Below are 20,532 nucleotides of genomic sequence, written 5' to 3'. Positions count from 1 at the left end.
TCTTTTAACCTAAAAGAAAATTTCATCAGAGTAGTGATATATCTTCAATCGTTTCATATCAGAAGTATCCAAATTCGTTTATGATATATTTCATCAGATGTATAACATATATTAATACCCTCTTATACAACGAAAACCTAATAAAATGAATAAACATAAATATACATTATACAACGAAAATACAATAAAATTAATAAACATTAATATACATTATACAACGAAAATACAATAAAATGAATAAACATAAATATACATCATACAATAGAAATATAATGGAAAAAAATTTAAATAACACCATAAGAAATTAAAATTACCCTTTGGAAAACATTCCACCAAAACTCATTTCAAATATCCTTTTACTTTCCTTTCATATATCCTTTTACTAAACGTTTGGAAATGAAAGGACAAAGACCAAATGAATACAGCGAGACAGAGAATGTTTGGAAGACAAAGGACCTCCATTCGTGACGTCCCATTCGTCTGCATGGCAGCTGGATTCTCCCCTTGAAAAACAAAGAAGAAGAAACGTTTGTAATAATAGTGTAAAGAACGTTCGTCTGCATGGCAGCTGGATTCTCCCCTTGAAAAACAAAGAAGAAGAAACGTTTGTAATAATAGTGTAAAGAACGTTCGTCTGCATGGCACCTGGATTCTCCCCTTGAAAAACAAAGAAGAAGAAACGTTTGTAATAATAGTGTAAAGAACGTTCGTCTGCATGGCAGCTGGATTCTCCCCTTGAAAAAGAAAGAAGAAGAAACGTTTGTAATAATAGTGTAAAGAACGTAAGATTCTTAGTGATTTTGCATTGTTTTGTTGGTGTTTAAAAAACGAATTATTAGTTTGAAAATTAAAGTGTAAAGAACATGAAATTCTTAGTGATTCTACATTTTTTTTAATAGTGTTCAAAAAGCGAAGTATTAGTTTGAAAATGATAGAGGTAAAGAACATAAAATTCTTAAGAATTCTGCATTGTTTATCGTGTTACAAAAACGAAGTATTAGTTTGAAAATAATAGAGGGTAAAGAACATGGATTCTTTAGGATCTCTACATTATTCTAATAGTGTTCAAAAATGAAGTATTAATTTGAAAATGATAGATAGTGAGATTTTTAGGAATTTTACATTCTTTTAATCGTGTTAAAAAGTCGAAGTATTAGTTTGAAAATGATAGAGTGTAAAGAACATAAAATTGTTAGGAATTTTACATTGGTTTAATAGTGTTAAGATTACAGATTATTAAAGAATTAATATAAAAAGGTGGTAAAAGATCTTAGTAAGCAAATCTTTTTTTTTTTTTTTATTTTAATGAATGAAAATGGTGACTTATATGGAGTCAAAAGATTATTCTATTGTTAAATGATATTAGTAATGAATATATGTTTCTTTTTCTTTTTCCCTTTTTTTTTCTTTTTTTTTAATGAATTAATGAATGAAGGAATGAAAATGGTGAGTTGTATGGAGTCAAAAGATTATTCTATCTATGTTTATCATTTTCTAATTAATATTTGTAATTGATATATGCCTTTTTTCCTATTTTTTTTTTTTGAATAAATGAAAATGGTAAGTCATATGGAATCAAAAGATTATTCTAAGTTTATCATCTGTTAATTAATATTAGTAATGAATATATGCTTTTTTTATATATATATATATATTTTTTTTGAATGAATGAATGAATGAAAATGGTGAGTCATATGAAATCAAAACATTATTCTAAGTTTATCATATGTTAATTAATATTAGTAATAGATATATGTTTTTTTTTTTTTTTTTTTTTTTTTGAATGAATGAATGAATGAAAATGGTGAGTCATGTGAAATCAAAAGACAATTCTATCTATTTTTATCATATGTTAATTAATATTAGTAATGAATATATGCTTTTTTTATTTTTTTTTTAATAAATAAATGATAATGATGAGTCATATGATATCAAAAGATAATTCTATCTATGTTTATCATATGTTAATTAATATTAGTAATGGATATATGCTTACATCAGACAAGAAATCAACACCTGGTTATTCTTCTTAACTTACCTTTAAGAACGTGGAGTCTCAGTGTCGTAGGTTTTGTGTTTGAAGGAGCGCAAGAGTAGTTGCCTGAATCTGTAGACTGTGCATTCTGAGGATGATAATAATAATAATAATAATAATAATAATAATAATAATAATAATAATAATAATAATAATAATAATAGTAATAATAATAATGACAAGAATAATAATAATAATAATATTAGTAATGATAATAATAATAATAATAATAATAATAATAATAATAATAATAATAATAATAATAATAGTAATAAAAATAATAATAATAATAATAATAATAAAAATAATAATAATAATAATAATAATATTGATAATAATAATATTGATAATAATAATAATAATAATAATAATAATAATAATAATAATAATAATAATAATAATAAAAATAATAATAATAATAATAATAATAATAATAATAATAAAAATAATAATAATAATAATAATAATAATAATAATAATAATAATAATAATAATAATAATAATAATAATAATGGTTAAGAAAGTGCAAATCAAAGAATTTTGTCTTAATACATCATCATGAGGACTTGATTTATTGATAGAGAATTTCACAATGAAAGTATGAGCATTCTTATAAGTATTTGTAGAACAAATCATAAAAATACAACATGTATGTGTGTATGTATACGTGTATATATATATATATATATATATATATATATATATATATATATATATACAAGCATATATATATATATACATATATATATATATATATATATACCCACACATATATATGTATATATAGACATTTATATATATACAAATATATACATATTTATACGAGTGTATATAATATATATATATATATATATATATACATATATATAAATATATATATATATATATATATATACATATATGCATATATACATATATGTATATATATACATACATATATATATACAGTATATACACACACACACATATATATATATATATATACACTGTATATATATATACATATATATATATATATATATATATATATATTTACCTGAATAAGTAGGTATCCCGTCGTGGTCTTTCCTCTCTCTGTCAGTAGAGTGATGCCTCCTCTAGGCGAATCATATTCAATTGACTGAAAAATAAATAACTATTAAAACAAATCTAGAAAAAGCTCATCTCTCAGGTGAGTTTAACATACACTGCTCTTCAGTTGATCTGGGTCAATGACCTTAGATGTCAGAATGCCAGAAACCCTTAAATCAATCAATCAATCAATCAATTTAGTTGAGGAAAGTTAGGATTTAAAAGTAAGCATAAATAGGTTATAAAAAAAAATTGAATACTTTTTCATTAGCAGCAATTAAATGTTTAAAGGCTGCTCATGAATGGCAGAGGCAAGGGACAGTGACATTGCCCTATCAAGCAGGTGGGATTTAAAGGAGCCTATAGGTCTATCTGGTGAGTCATCAGCAGCCATTGCCTGGACCTCCTTGGTCCTAGCTTGGGTGGAGAGGGTCTTGGGCGCTGATCATATGTAATGTGGTCAGTCTCTGAATGGCAGAGGCAAGGGACAGTGACATTGCCCTATCAAGCAGGTGGGGTTTAAAGGAGCCTATAGGTCTATCTGGTGAGTCATCAGCAGCTATTGCCTGGCCCTACTTGGTCCTAGCTTTGGTAGAGAGGGGGATTGGGCGCTGATCATATATAATGAGGTCAGTCTCTAGGGCATTGTCCTGCATGATAGGGCAATGTCATTGTCCTTTTCCTCTGCTATTCATGAGTGACATTTAAGCCTTTTAAGCCTCTTACCAAAGCTTGTTTTATTTTATCCTTCACGCTAGATATCATATCTACTTATTTCTTATCAAAGGCATCTTCTTCTTCTTCTTCTTTGTCTGCACCTTCTCCCACTTCTATGTGGGGTCGATGTTTCTGGCCAGCGTTCTCCATCTACCTCTGTCCCACACTTCATCACCGGATAATCCCTTTGATCGAAGGTCATCCTTGATACAGTCCACCCACCTTCGATTTGGTCTCCCTCTCCTCCTCGTTCCCTGTACCTCCATTTCCACCACTCTCCTCCCAATATACTGTTCATCTCTTCTCATGACATGACCATACCACCTCAGTCTACTGGATCTTATCTGATAGTTTTCTAACTCCCGTGGTACCCCTAATTACCTCATTCCGTATCTTATCTCTTCTTGTCACCCCACACATCCATCTCAACATTATCATGCCTGCCACATCACTCTCCTCCCAATATACCGTTCATCTCTTCTCATGACATGACCATACCACCTCAGTCTACTTTCTTGGATCTTATCTGATAGTTCTCTAACTCTTGTGGTGCCCCTAATTACCTCATTCCGTATCTTATCTCTTCTTGTCACCCCACACATCCATCTCAACATTATCATGCCTGCCACATCACTCTCCTCCCAATATACCGTTCATCTCTTCTCATGACATGACCATACCACCTCAGTCTACTTTCTTGGATCTTATCTGATAGTTCTCTAACTCTTGTGGTGCCCCTAATTACCTCATTCCGTATCTTATCTCTTCTTGTCACCCCACAAGAACGGATTGAAAATTTCATTTATCATTATAATTTGAATTCATCCTCCCAAGCGTGATATATTCTATTAGGAATTTAAACTTTTCCCCCAGTTAGATACGGTCAATTACACCCACGTCAATTCATTTTCTCACCTTTATAGATTATAATTCAATTCCCTTTTGACGCACGATTTAAGAGAATTGGGTACTCGATTTATTTACCCCAATTATAGATATGAATATGTAACAGTCAATTTCATTTCCAGAGAATAATTCTTGAACAACTCTTCGTTATATCTAACGTATTCTACTAATTTCAACATCAAAGAGCCTTTATACCACAGTACTCCATTAACTAACATATTTTCTTTCTTTTCTTTTAGGTCGCATATGAAAGGCCGAGACAAAGAGACTCTTTAAGCTATGGTAAGCAGCTCTTCTAGGTGAAGGACACTCCAAAATCAAACCATTGTTCTCTAGTCTTGGGTAGTGTCATAGCCTCTGTACCATGGCCTTCCACTGTCTTGGGTTAGAGTTCTCTTGCTTGAAGGTACACTCGGGCACACTATTCTATCTTATTTCTCTTCCTCTTGTTTGGTTAAAGTTTATATAGTTTATATAGGAGATATTTATCTTAATGTTTTTACTCTTAAAATATTTTATTTTTCCTTGTTTCCCTTCCTCACTGGGCTATTTTTCCTGTTAGAGCCCCTAGGGTTATAGCATCCTGCTTTTCCAAATAGGGTTGTAGCTTAGCAAGTAATAATAATAATAATAAGTCGCTCATGAAAGGCCGAGACAAAGAGACTCTTTAGCTATGGTAAGCAGCTCTTCTAGGAGAAGGACACTCCAAAATCAAACCATTGTTCTCTAATTAGGTAGTGCCATAGCCTCTGTACCATGGCCTTCCACTGTCTTGGGCTAGAGTTCTCTTGCTTGAGGGTACACTCGGGCACACTATTCTCTCTTATTTCTCTTCCTCTTGTTTTGTTAGAGTTTATATAATTTATATAGGAGATATTTACTTTAATGTTTTTACTCTTCTTAAAATATTTTAATTTTTCTTGTTTCCTTTCCTCACTGGGCTATTATCCCTGTTGGAGCCCCTAGGCTTATAGCATCCTGCTTCTCCAACTAGGGTTGTAGCTTAGCAAGTAATAATAATAATAATACTGACAAAAGCCCGAGAAACTGACTACATATCCATATGATCAGCGACAGCCATATCTCCACCCAAGGTAGGACCAGGGAGCGCCAGGGAATGGCTGATGATAACTCAACAGGTAGAGATGAATCCTTACCTCATTATTATGAAACCACCTAACATACTCCGGAGGATCTGTCCTATGAGCCACGACGCAGGTGAGGTTAATGGTGGATCCTACGTCTACGTACAAGTCTGGGGATCCTATGATCTCGGCTCTGGCTACGGCTGTGGAGAGAAGATAAACTTTTAAGGTATTTACCCTAGTTTAAGGTAATTTGCATAGTTTCACAGGTAATTCTAAGGTAATTTCGGTAGCAACAGGGTTTTTTACACATTTAAGGTAATTACCTTAGTTTGAGGAAATTTTCATGGTTTTACAGGTAAATTTAAGGAAATTGGAACAAGTTTTAAGGTATTCTAAGGTAAAAAGCAGAAGCCTTTAAGGTAATGGCCACATTGGCACATGCTCGAGTTTAAACCCTGGATAACAATGAGTTTGTGGGGAAGTGTCATGAAGATCGAGGTAAGATTTGAATATTATTATTATTATTATTAGTAGTAGTAGTAGTAGTAGTAGTAGTAGTAGTAGTAGTAGTAGTAGGGTTGTAACTTAGCAAGTAATAATAATAATAATAATAATAATAATAATAATAATAATAATAATAATAATAATAACAGTAGTAATAATAATATTAATAATAATAATAATAATAACAGTAGTAATAATAATAATAATAATAATAATAATAATAATAATAATAATAATAATAATAATAAAAGTAATAATAATAATGATAATAATAATAATAATGGAAATAATAATAATAATAATATTAATAATAATAATAATAATAATAATAATAATAATTATAAAAATGAAGACAATAATAATAATAATAATAATAATAATAATAATAATAATAATAATAATAATAATAATAATAATAATAAGAGTCACTACCAAAACTCGCTACTTACTGTAAACATTGAGATAAACAACATACGTCATGACTGGCTTCGTGGAGACTTGGCACTCATAGTTGCCAGAATCGCGAGCCTGGGCGTACTTGATTTTCAGTATCCAGTCTTTGGAACCCTGAGAATGAATGACTTGGTAACGCTGATCTGTTGTATATGTGTATCTGCCTACTGTCAGGATATGGAGGTCGCGCTGTCTTATCCAGGAAACCTGGGAACAGGTAGGAAATAAGTTTGTAATGATAATAATATTGGATTTAGAATTCATTGGTATAGTTTTGACAATGATTTAGGTGTAAAATATATTTAAATATATAATTTTGTAATGATAACAATGTTGGACGTAGAATTCATTAGTATAGTTTTGACAATGATTTAGGTGTAAAACATGATACTTCAATAAGCAATTTTGCTATCTGATTGGTTAGAATTGTGTTAGCCAACCAATCAGCGATCAGGACACTTTTTCCGAGCTAAAAGGGCACCTTTGCGAGTCGGTGCAAATCTGCCTCACTAAAAAAGAATTGACTTTAGAATCTTTTATTTGCTTTGAAGACAAAATAACAAAAAAGACTACTCACACTCTTATTAGCCAAATTATGAACGAGACAGTGAAGATAGGCGGACTGCCCTGCCAAAAAGGATGCATTTTTAGGCGTGGCGGCATCAAACGTAGGAAGCGAAGGATTCCCATCGCCTCCTTCCACGTATCCGGAGCTCAGATCCAGAAGCGGCTTTATCGGCTGCACTGGACTACTGCTGCTCCCGCTGAGGTTGACCTCCAGCTGTCTCCAGGAGGATTCACCGATGCTGTTGCTGTTACTTCGACCTTTTCTGCCGTTGAGGTGATGGTGATGCTTTCTATGAAAGGGCATACTGCCATTTGAGACTCTTTTATGTGGGATTTGGTGTGATGGACTGTAGACGATGGAGGCTCCTGGAGACAAAAAGGATTTTTTAATGAAAAATTAAATAAAAAGGATTAAAATTATTGATATAGAATTAATTTAAAATGAAGTCAAGGAATTTAAGAGTTTATTTGATGTGATGGACTGGAGACAATGGATGCTCCTGGGGGAACAAAAAGGATTTTTTAATTAAAAATCAAATAAAAAGGAAGATTAAAATTATCAATATAAAATTAATCTAGAAAGAAGCCAATGAATTTAAGAGTTTATTTGATGTGATGTACTGTAGAGAATGGATGCTCCTGGGGAACAAAAAGGATTTTTTAATGAAAAATTAAATAAAAAGGAAGATTAAAATTATCTATATAAAATTAATCTAGAAAGAAGCCAATGAATTTAAGAGTTTATTTGATGTGATGGACTGGAGACAATGGATGCTCCTGGGGGAACAAAAAGGATTTTTTAATTAAAAATCAAATAAAAAGGAAGATTAAAATTATCAATATAAAATTAATCTAGAAAGAAGCCAATGAATTTAAGAGTTTATTTGATGTGATGGACTGTTGACATTCGATACTCCTGGGAAAAAAGGATTTTCTAATTAGAAAATTTATAAAAAGGAAGATTAGAATTATTGATATAGAATTAATTGAAAATGAAGCCAGTGAATTTAAGAGTTTATTTGATGTGATGGACTGTAGAGAATGGATGCTCCTGGGGAACAAAAAGGATTTTTTAATTAAAAATTAAATAAAAAGGAAGATTAAAATTATTGATATACAATTAATTGAAAATGAAGTCAATAAATTTAAGAGTTTATTTGATGTGATGGGCTGTAGACAATGGATTCTCTTGTGAGAAAAAGAAATACTGAAAAATAAATAAAAAAGGAAGGTTAAAATTATTGATATAGAAATAATCGATAATGAAGTCAAGGAACTTAAGAGTTTATTTGTTTATTACCTCCACAAAGGAGGTTATAAAATGACCTGGGTTTATTTGTTTGTCTGTAAGAAGGATTACGTCAAAATTTCTTTCCGGATTTTAACCAAATTTTAGCAACTGATATTATTATACAGTAGATTAATTCACGGCCAACGTTTGAAATAGGGAGCGTTTAGTCCGTAGACTTTATCAAACATTTGTAATTAAATGAAGATGTAAAAAATACATTTACCATAAGGACGAAAATGGTAAATATTTTGCTTGTGTTTGAAATAAAAGAGTATAAATAATTAGGATTATCAAAACACATTTAAAATTATATGCAGATAATAAAAACATATATGTGTTCTCTTGGGAGAAAACTAAACCAACTTTTGAATTGGCAATTATTATCAATAACCAGTGTTTACTCTCATCCTAATTGACCGTTTAAACATGAGAAAAGGTATTTTCTTCAAAGAGTTACTATTCTTTTTGGCAAGCTATATATCATCTTGTAGTTCCACCAAGTCCCTTGAAGGTGTCAGTTCTAAGTAAATTATTATTATTATTATTATTATTATTATTATTATTATTATTATTATTAACAACAACAACAACAACAACAACAACAACAATAATAATAATATTGTTATCATTATTATTATTATTATTATTATTATTATTATTATTATTATTATAATTATTATTAACAATAATAATATTATTAATAATAATAATAATGATAATATTGTTATTATTATTATCATTATCATCATCGTTATTATTATTATTATTATTATTATTATCATTATTATCATTATTATTACTGATAAGCTACAACCTTAGTTGGAAAATCAGCATGCTATAAGCCAAAGGGCTCCATCGGGAAAAATAGCCCAGTGAGGAAAGGAAATAAGATAAGTGATTAACAATTAAAATAAAAATATTTTAAGAAACGTAACAACATTAAAGTAAATCATTCATTCATATATAAACTATAAAAACTTTTAAAAAAGGAGGAAGAGAAATAAGATAGAATAGTGTGCCCGAGTGTACCTTCAAGCAAGAGAACTCTAACCCAAGACAGTGGAAGACCATGGTACAGAGGCTATGGCACTGCAGAGTGAACTCATCACATGGATAAGTGAAAGGTAAGTCATATTATTACTGTTATAAAGGTTTTTTTTTTTTTGGTAACTAAAATACACATCAGCTGTTAATGCATTACCATTGATTTCAAATGTTACTCGTAATTTATTTTATATATTTAGAATATATATATACATATATATATACATATATATATATATATATATATATATATATATATATATATATATATATATATATATATATATATATATATATATATAAAGTATATATATATATATATATATATATATATATATATATATATATATATGTATGTATGTATATACAGTATATATATAAATATATATATATATATATATATATATATATATATATATATATATATATATATATATATATATATATTCATCGTTGATATAAAAATGTTACGTAAGACAGAAATACGAGAACATACATTATTTGTCATTTATTTGGATATCATACATTAACAACAACAACAACAATAACAACAGCAACCTCATCATCAACAACAACAACAACAACAACAACAACAACAACCTCATCATCAACAACAACAACAACAACAAATGCAGCCGTTTCTAGTCCACTGCAGGACAAAGACCTTAGACATGTCCTTATTCACGTCTGGGGTTTGGCCATTTCATCACCACTCTGGCCACTGTGGATTGGTGATGGTGGGAGACTTTAGTCTGATCACTCACAGCAAACCAACCAAGTATAGGAGGCCCTGACTAGTACAGCTTCCCTGATCATGGCGATACACAAACCTTTCACCACGTTAAGGTATGATTTAAACGTATAGTACTTATAGTCAATTCTTTTTAGCGAGGCAGATTTGCACCGACTCGCAGGGGTGCCCTTTTAGCTCGGAAAAGTTTCCTGATCGCTGATTGGTTGGACATGATAATTCTAACCAATCAGATAGCAAGAAACTTTTCCAACCTAAAAGGGCACCGCTGCGAATCAGTGCAAATGCGCCTCATTAAAAAAAAATTGAGTATAGTATCTTCAGAACTCGTTCTTAAGTATGATATATCATTCAGAGTCTCAAGTATCATTAGATTATAAACATTCCAAAAACTTCAAGATCAGGATTTCATTGTTGTTATTATTATCATTATTATTAATTATGATTATTTATTATTATCATTTAGAATAATAATAATTATCATTATTAAGAACAATTATTATTATTATTATTATTATTATTATTAGTCATAATTATTATTATTATTATTACTATTATTATTATTATTATTATTATTATTATTATTATTATTATTATTATTATTATCAATCATAATTATTACTATTATTACTATTATTATTATTATTATTATTATTATTAATAATAATAATAATAATAATAATAGTAATGATCCATATTAATAATATATGTTATTATTATTATTATTATTATTATCAAGTTAATGTTAAAATCATAATCAGAAAAAAGTAAGAGAAACCACGAATTGTGATCTCAGCTGTTCTCTTTAAGATAATTAAAGAGACAGCTTCGTTTTCCCTCACTTTTTCCTTTCGTATCAGACCCTCTCTCTCTCTCTCTCTCTCTCTCTCTCTCTCTCTCTCTCTCTCTCTCTCTCTCTCTCTCTCTCTTTACAACCACCCACCCCCCCTTAAATTGCATCCACGACAATCTCATTAGCGTTTGGATATTCGAAACTTCAAAACTCTCTTCCAACTGGTGGTAGAAAATTGCTTTGTTAAAGAAACATTATGGTAAAGAACTAAAAAAAACTTGCATTGTTCAAGAATCCAGTTCTCGAAATATGAACATTCTGCTTCGAGGAATACAGTTCAATTTGTTTTAAATGTTCTCAAACTCGGCCTCAGGAAGATGACATTTGCCTTTATCGCTGCTTTCAAGAGGCACCAAAATGCACTTCTTTCCTTAATATCAAATGCAAAGAAGATGGCGACAGTAAAAAGAGACCTTAAAAAGAGGAAATGAATAGATAAAATGGTCATTATGACCTTGTTGGAGGATTTTGTCAAGGAATTGCAAACTCGTTCTCTTTCTTTGTTTAGCCTTCAAGATATAATGTCATGGTTCAAAGATTTTTCTACCATACTGAATCAGAGCAAAGAGTACAATGTAATTATTTTGATTAAAATTATTTTCGTAGTAGACCCTCTTTAAGGTATGTTTCATTAAAGATGATGGCTGCCTCAGTTCAGGTTTTCCTTTTTTCCTCAGTACTTCATTCTGCCAGTACCTATGTTTGCCTTCAGTAGGAGGGGGCCAAAATACATAGAAAAATTCTATAATATCACTAGAAGTAAACTCTTCATAATCAGTACAATAAAGTTGGGCTTCTACGCGTTACAAGGGGGTGCCGGGTATCTCCTCTCATTGTCAGGCTAAGTCTAGCTGAAAGATATAGAGCTGGTTCATCACACGCTGATCGCTGAATGGTGCTCCAGGGTGGAGCATGTATCTAATCTGGCACAGAGTTGCTCTCCCATTGGCTGAGGCGCTCGCTAGGAGGGTCTCCGTTGCAGTCAGGCCACTACTCCACTCAAGCTCGTCAAAGTCGGGTGGAAATAGAGTTTGAGTGGGTCCAGGTAGGGCTCCCATTGCGTTGTGCTTATTGGCCAATCTACTGTCTAACCGGAGCTCAGAGTCAGGCAAGCTGTACTGCCGTTCAGAGGTCATGGGAGTCCCGAGTAGTTTGCTGATTGGCTGAGGTGCTCGCCGGTAGAGTCTCAGTCGCAGGCAAGCTGCCGGGCTGCTGATCGCGTCGTCATGCCGCTATCTTTGTTATCGTTATCATTACTATCATCACCATCATATGAAGTACTATTATTACTACTATTACATCAAATAAGACTAATACCGAAACTGTTACTATCGCTACTACTACTAATACCATTACTGTTCCTAACAAATTCATTGATATAAGTAGGTGCTGTATTAGTTGTATGCCAATATCAGGTGATTTTTAAGTAGAGTCCTGAAATCTCTATCCATCCACATTTGCTCCAGTAAGTACCATGAAATATAGAATTTTTCAATCTACAATTATTAAACTAATATAAGTAACCTATCTATGTCATATTCCTCTAAATTTCAAACCCTTAAACTTAATATCTCAGATATTTAAGTGATCATGAATTAGAATTTCACTAAAAGAATCTTAGCTATGGTAAGCAGCTCTTCTAAGAGATGAACACTCCTAAATAAAACCATTGTTCTCTAGTCTTGGGTAGTGCTATTGCCTCTGTACCATGGTCTTTCTCTGTCTTTGTTTAGAGTTCTCTTGCTTGAGGGTACAATCGGGCACATCATTCTATCCGCTTCCTTATTTCCTTTCCTAACTGGGCTATTTTCCCTGTTGGTGCCCTAGGGTTTATAGCATCCTGCTTTTCCAACTAGGGTTGTAGCTTAGATAATAATAATGATAATAATAACAATAATAATAATAATAATATTCTCTAGTCTTGGGTAGTGCCATAGCCTCTGTACCATGGTCTTCCACTGTCTTGGATTCGAGTTCTCTTGCTTGAGAGTACAATTGGGAACACTATTCTATCTTTATCCTTATTTCCTTTCCTCACTGGGCTATTTCCAATGTTGGTGCCATAGGGTTTATAAGCCTTTCTACCATAGTCTTCCACTAATTTAGGTTCGAGTTCTCTTGCTTGAGGGTACATTCTCTTGCTTGAGGGTACATTTGGGAACACTATTCTATCTTTATCCTTATTTCCTTTCCTCACTGGGCTATTTTCAACGTTGGTGCCCTAGGGTTTATACCATCCTGCTTTTCCAACAAGGGAAGTAGCTTAGATAATAATGATAATAATAATAATAATAATAATATTCTCTAGTCTTGAGTAGTGCTATTGCCTCTGTACCATGGTCTTCCACTATTTTGGGTTCGAGTTCTCTTGCTTGAGGGTACATTCGGGCACACTTTTCTATCTTTATCCCTATTTCCTTTCCTCAGTGTGCTATTTTCAATGTTGGTGCCCTTGGGTTTATAGCATCCTGCTTTTCCAACTAAGGTTGTAGCTTAGATGATAATAATAATAATAATAATAATAATAATAATAATAATAATAATAATAATAATAATAATAATAATGATAATAATAATAACAATATTCTCTAGTCTTGGGTAGTGCCATAGCCTCTGTACCATGGTCTTCCACTATTTTTGGTTCGAGTTCTCTTGCTTGAGGGTACATTCGGGCACACTATTCTATCTTTATCCTTATTTCCTTTCCTCACTGGGCTATTTTCAATGTTGGTGCCCTTGGGTTTATAGCATATTGCTTTTCCAACTAGGGTTGTAGCTTAGATGATAATAATAATAATAATAATAATAATAATAACAACAACAACAACAACAACAACAACAACAATAATAATAATAATAATAATAATAATAATAATAATAATAACAACAACAACAACAACAACAACAACAAAAACAATAATAATAATAATAATAATAATAATAATAATAATAATAATAATAATAATAATTAAAAGGCATCAGTTTTACATCACGTTCTTTGGTATTACATCAAAGCAATGTTCAGGAAATGCACGAGTGATTTTGGATCCAATTTAGAAATGAGAAAATCTGAGAGACAAGATCATTTTACATTAACGAATTCATCTCTCAACTTGTAGATATTTGCTCAATCATTTTAATACATTTTCTTTGATCGTTTATATTATTCAATTATTACTGAACATAATTCTATCAGGTAAAATGGTAAGATGTAGATATTTTCATTAAGTTTACGATATACAGATAAATATTATTGATTCTCATAAGTATTTAATGTCTGGGTCGTTATAAAAAAAACTTTATTTTTACTAAAAGACGTAGAAAATATGTGAAGACTTAAGTAAATAGATTACGTGTGTGTGTGTGTGTGTGAGAGAGAGAGAGAGAGAGAGAGAGAGAGAGAGAGAGAGAGAGAGAGAGAGAGAGAGAGAGAGAGAGAGAATCTACTAAAATCAATTATTTTAGTAGATCTCTCTCTCTCTCTCTCTCTCTCTCTCTCTCTCTCTCTCTCTCTCTCTCTCTCTCTCTCTCTCTCTCTCTCTCTCTCTCCACATACACATATACATTCACACATATGCTCATATACATATATATCAATGCACATGCATATACATGAAGATATATAGATAGATATGTATATAAAGATTCTGTGTGTAAAAATATATGTATATATATACATATATATATATGTGTGTATATATATGTATATATGTATATATAGATATATATTTATATATATATGTGTGTGTGTGTGTTTACCATACATACATATAGATAGATAGATAGATAGATATTTTATTAAATACTAAAGCACTTGTGGTATCAGTTATTTCAAAGCAGCATTTTTCCAATTTTCCAATTTTCAGTACCTTATCCTGTCTTCAAGTCTAGAATTATGAATGAAAAGACATGATTTATTACCATGCTTCTCCATTTATTTAACTTTTGATTACAGCTATTTTGACCTATAACTCGTGGCTATCTTCAGGGCATCGATACAAAAGAATCACAATCTTTAAATAAAGACATTTCAGTCATATAAATACTGATGACTTTCCTTCAAAAAACTAAAAAAATATTGTCTTAAAATAAAACTACAAAAATATTGTTTTAAAATAACTGATGTCATAAAGCTTTTGAACGTTGCATAATATTGTTTATAATTCTGACCATCCGTTGCATTCAGATCTTCACTGACTATATCATCCTGTATGAAGTACTAGGTATGCAGTTAATTCTAAGCCTTGCCATGTCCTTCATAAGGTTTAATAATGCATAGTATTCTACAAGTTTTATTACCTCCGCCAACAAAGTTGAAAGGTTATGATTAACCCTTGGCTGTGTGTTCTTGTGTTTGTTTGTAATCAGCATCCTAGCTACAATTTTAATCGTTGAGTAATGAAACTTGCAGGCGGTAACTGTTATGTAAAAAATTGAACATGATTAAATTTTGGAAGGTCAAGGTCAAAGGTCCAGGTAACGGTCAAGCAAAATATCCAATTCACGTAATCAGCCATAAGTTTGGACATCGTTGTCACAGAGACTTCAAACTTGGTTCATATTTGAGTGTATGAAAATCCATGACGATTAATACATGTTAAGGTCAAAGGTCAAGGTCACGGTCAAGCAAAATATCCAATTCATGTAATCAGCCATAAGTTTGGACATCGTTATCACAGAGACTTCAAACTTGGTTCATATTTGAGTGCATGAAAATCCTAGCCAATTGATACATGTTAAAGTAGAGACTTTATGTCTTACCACGGTGTTTCCTGACTATACTGAATTTTTTTTAATGAGGCGCCTTTGCACTGACTCGCAGCGGTGCCCTTTTAGCTCGGAAAAGTTTCCTGCTCTCTGATTGGTTAGAAATATCCTGTCCGACCAATCAGCGATCAGAAAACATTTCCGAGCTAAAAGGGCACCCCTGCGAGTCGGTGCAAATCTGCCTCACTAAAAAGAATTGACTATAGATATCTTGGTGAGTTATGTTTTTGTGGTAAATAATCTTTGACAACCCAAAAGACTTTATCTGCTTGAACTAAATTGACCAAGTATACCACTTCCCTTCCATTTTCAATTATTATTATTATTAATAGTAGTAGTAGTAGTAGTAGTAGTAGTAGTAGTAGTAGTATCATTATCATTATTATTGTTATTATTATTATTATTAGTAGTAGTAGTAGTAGTAGTAGTAGTAGTAGTAGTATCATTATCATTATTATTGTTATTATTATCATTATTAGTAGTAGCAGTAGTGTTAGTAGTAGTAGTCATATTATCATTATTATTATTATTATTATTATTATTAGTAGTAGTAGTAGTAGTAGTAGTAGTAGTAGTAGTAGTATCATTATTATTATCATTAGTAGTAGTAGTAGTATTATTATTATTATTATTATTATTATTATTATTATTATTATTATCAGTAGTAGTAGTAGTAGTAGTAGTAGTAGTAGTAGCAGTATCATTATTATTATTATCATTATTATTATTGTCATTATTATTATTATCATTATTATTATTATTATTATTATTATTATCATTATTATTATTACAAGCTAAGCTTCAACCCTAGTTGCAAAAGCAGGATGCTACAAATCCGAGGGCCCCAACAGGGAAAAATAGCCAAGTGAGGAAAGGAAACAAGGAAATAAATAAACTGTAAGGGAAGTAATGAACAACTGAAATAAAATAATTTAAGAGCAGTAATATTAGATTATATCTTTCGTATATAAACTATAAAAATAAAATGAAAATAAGGAGAAGAGAAATAAGATAGAATTATGTGCCTGAGTGTACCCTCAAGCGAGAAAGAAACAGGTAACACTTGACATAAAATGATAAAACTAAAATATTTTATGTTTTATTATAGGTGTCTTGGTTAAAATGAACAGATATGTAATAAAACGTTTAACATTAAGTGTAATGCCAGGTTTAAATAATTATGAAAATAAGTATTTAAACCCCAGTAATATGCACCAATAACAATAATTTAATCTTGAGTTGATGTATGTAGATTTGAACTAATTTTTATCATTACCAAAACCTTCTTGTTATTATTATTATTATTATTATTATTATTATTATTATTATTATTATTATTATTATTATTATTATTATTATTATTATTACAAGCCAAGCTACAACCCTAGTTGCAAAACCTTCTTGTCTCTAATTTCATGTTTAAATAATAATCAAATATTTAAATCTTGTTAAAATTTATCAATAATAATAACCCAAAATTGAAGTGACGTAAGTAGATTCGAACTAATTTTCATAATTTAAAAAAAAAGTAAATCTGTTATTGATTTTATATTATCCTGTGTTGAAATATCATAATGGTTGTCTGTAATGTCATTTTTAAATAATATTAAAATATTTAAACCCTGTTGAAATTCATCAACAATAATATCTCAGTATTGAGTACGTATGTAGATTCGAACTAATTTTCATAATTTAAAAAAAGTAAATCTGTTGTTAATTTTATATTATCCTATGTTAAATGATCTTATTGTTTGTCTCGAATTATATGTTTAAATAATAATCAAATATTCAAACAATAATAACCCAGTATTGAAATTACGTATGTAGATTTAAACTCATTTTCACAATGAAAATAAAAGCAAAATCTATTATTTATTTTATATCATGTTAAATTATCTTATAAGTTGCCTCTAATGTCATGTTTAAATTATTGTTAAAAAAAAATTTAAACCCTGTTAAAATCCACAAACAATAATATCCCAGTATTGAAATTACGTATGCAGATTTGAACTAATTTTCGTAATGAAAAAAAAAGCAAAATCTATTATTTCATCTTATCTTATGTTGAATTGTCTTACCTACAAAGACGAGATGCAAAACTCCAAATAACACCCACACAGAATTATAATCCCACGTCATTTCGTATGATAAAAATATTTGCTAACAATCAACTGGCTCTCTGTACTTTCTACTAATCTGAAATTTCATTTCTTACTCTTTCCTTGAATCTTTTTCTATTTGTTTTTCTAACATATAAATTTAAATATTTATTTCCAGTATATGAATCTATTTCATATAATGATAAAATTGGAATCTAGAAGCATAATGGAGAAATTGAATAGTATAGAACATCACTTGGTAAAGTCAACATCCGAAGTACAAGTGATGGGGTAGAACTTGAAGAGAGCGACTCTTCCACCTCGCACGGTAGTTCGGGGGCAACTGCCAGTGTTACGAAACTTCTTGCTTTAAAAAGGGAGAGAGGAGACTGCCCCGGTACATGAGTCTTCTCTCTTGGACATTTTTATCTTCCCGATGTGTATATCACTTTAGGTGATGTATTTCGCGTGACTAGTCCACTGCAAGACAAAGGCCTCAGATATACCCTTCCATTCACAGCTGTTTTGAGGTCTTTCTACGCCAGTCTATACCAGCAAAATTTCTTAGTTCGTCAATCCATCATCTTTTCTCCCTCCTCCTGCTTCTTTTGCAACCTCTATGGATCTATTAGGTTATATATATATATATATATATATATATATATATATATATATATATATATATATATATATATATATATATATCATCATCATCATCATCTCCTACGCCTATTAACGCAAAGGGCATCGGTTACATTTCGCCAGTCGTCTGTATCTTGAGCTTTTAAGTTAATACTTCTCCATTCTTCATCTCCCACTTCACGCTTCATAGTCCTCAGTCATGTAGGCCTGGGTCTTCCAACTCTTCTAGTGCCTTGTGGAGCCCAGTTACAAATCTAATGAACTAATCTCTCTTGGGGAGTGCGAAGAGCATTCCCAAACCATCTCCATCTACCACTCATCATAGTCTCCCCCAGATATGGCACTAGAGTAATCTCTCTTATAGTTTCATTTCTAATCCTGTCCTGCTATTTAACTCCCAATATTCTTCTGAGGACTTTTTTCTCGAATCTACAAAATCTATTGGAGATTGTTTCATTGTTATACCACGACTCATATCCATACAGTAACACCGATCTCACTAAACTGATATATAGTTTGATTTTTATATGTAATTTCCGGCGATTTGATTTCCTAATTCTAATTTAACTAGTCATTGTCTGATTTGCTTTTTTCAATCTTTCATTAAACTCAAATTCTAAAGATCCTGTATTATTAATCATAGTTCCTAAATATTTGAATGATTCCACCTCATTATTCCTTTCTCCTTCCAATTTTCTACATTTTTTTTTCATGACGAGAATTACAAAAATAAAGAGCATTATTTTCATCCATTATCCATGATTTTATCGTAAACTATATAGGAACTATAAAAGATAAGTTATTATGATATTTGATACCTTTCTGCAAAACATTTTAAAGAAAAATGGTAAACCAATATTGGTATGTAAACAATTATGAAAATAAGTTATTATGATGCTTGATAACTTTATGTAAAACATATTTTAAAGAAAAGTGGTAAACCAATATTGGTATGTAAATAACTATAACAAATAAGTTATTATGATAATACCTTTATGCAAAACGTATTCTAAAGAAAAATGATAAACAAATAATGGCGAAAAAATTAACTTTTACCCAGAAGACAGCATTAGAAACAATTATTTAAAAAATAATTTATCATGATACATAATACCTTTAAGCAAAACGTATTCAAAAGAAAAAATGATAAACAAATAATGGCGAAAAAATGAACTTTTACCCAGAAGGCTGCATTAGAAACAATTATTAAAAGAAATAAGTTATTATGATACATAATACCTTTATATAAAACGTATTCTGAAGAAAAATTATAAACAAATAATGGCGAAAAAATTAACTTTTACCCAGAAGGTAGCATCAGTTAAGGAAACTTCGAATAACGCATTTTAAAGGATCTATTTGACTTTCAAGAAACCTTTACGCTGTAGAGTGGACTTCCCCATCGTCTCCTGTCTCATCTGTGAGTCCTGTAGTGTCAATATCCTGATCCAGGATTGTTCCACCGTGTGGTTTTCACTCCTGTCTGGGATGCGCAGGAAATTGATGTCTTAGCGCGGGTTGTATTATCATTATTTTCATTTCTTGCTAAGCTACAACCCTAGTTGGAAAAGCAGGCTGCTATTAGCCCAGGGGCCCCAACAGGGAGAATAGCCCAGTGAGGAAAGGAAACAAGGAAAAATAAAATATTTTAAGAGCAGTAACATTAGAATACATATTTCCTATATAAACTATAAAATCTTTAACAAAACAAGAAGAGAAATTAGATAGGATAGTGTGCCCGAGT

At 30.6% G+C, this 20,532-nt stretch overlaps 1 protein-coding gene across 1 annotated transcript; it reads right to left on the bottom strand.

The window, feature by feature from the left end:
- Positions 1–283: 283 nt before the first annotated feature.
- Positions 284–18,239, bottom strand: LOC137631948 (zwei Ig domain protein zig-8-like). The gene is made up of 7 exons (XM_068363947.1): positions 18,126–18,239; positions 7,352–7,707; positions 6,771–6,981; positions 5,887–6,017; positions 3,072–3,155; positions 2,039–2,123; positions 284–503 (listed from the first exon to the last, which is right to left on the bottom strand). The coding sequence occupies exons 1-7, from the start codon at positions 18,184–18,186 to the stop codon at positions 340–342; spliced, it is 1,092 nt and encodes a 363-aa protein (XP_068220048.1). The 5' UTR covers positions 18,187–18,239; the 3' UTR covers positions 284–339.
- Positions 18,240–20,532: the final 2,293 nt, after the last annotated feature.

Source organism: Palaemon carinicauda, chromosome 40, assembly GCF_036898095.1.
Source record: "Palaemon carinicauda isolate YSFRI2023 chromosome 40, ASM3689809v2, whole genome shotgun sequence".
NCBI lineage: Eukaryota > Metazoa > Arthropoda > Malacostraca > Decapoda > Palaemonidae > Palaemon > Palaemon carinicauda.
Note: the sequence above shows the minus strand (reverse complement) of the source record. Positions and strands in the feature narration are given on the sequence as shown.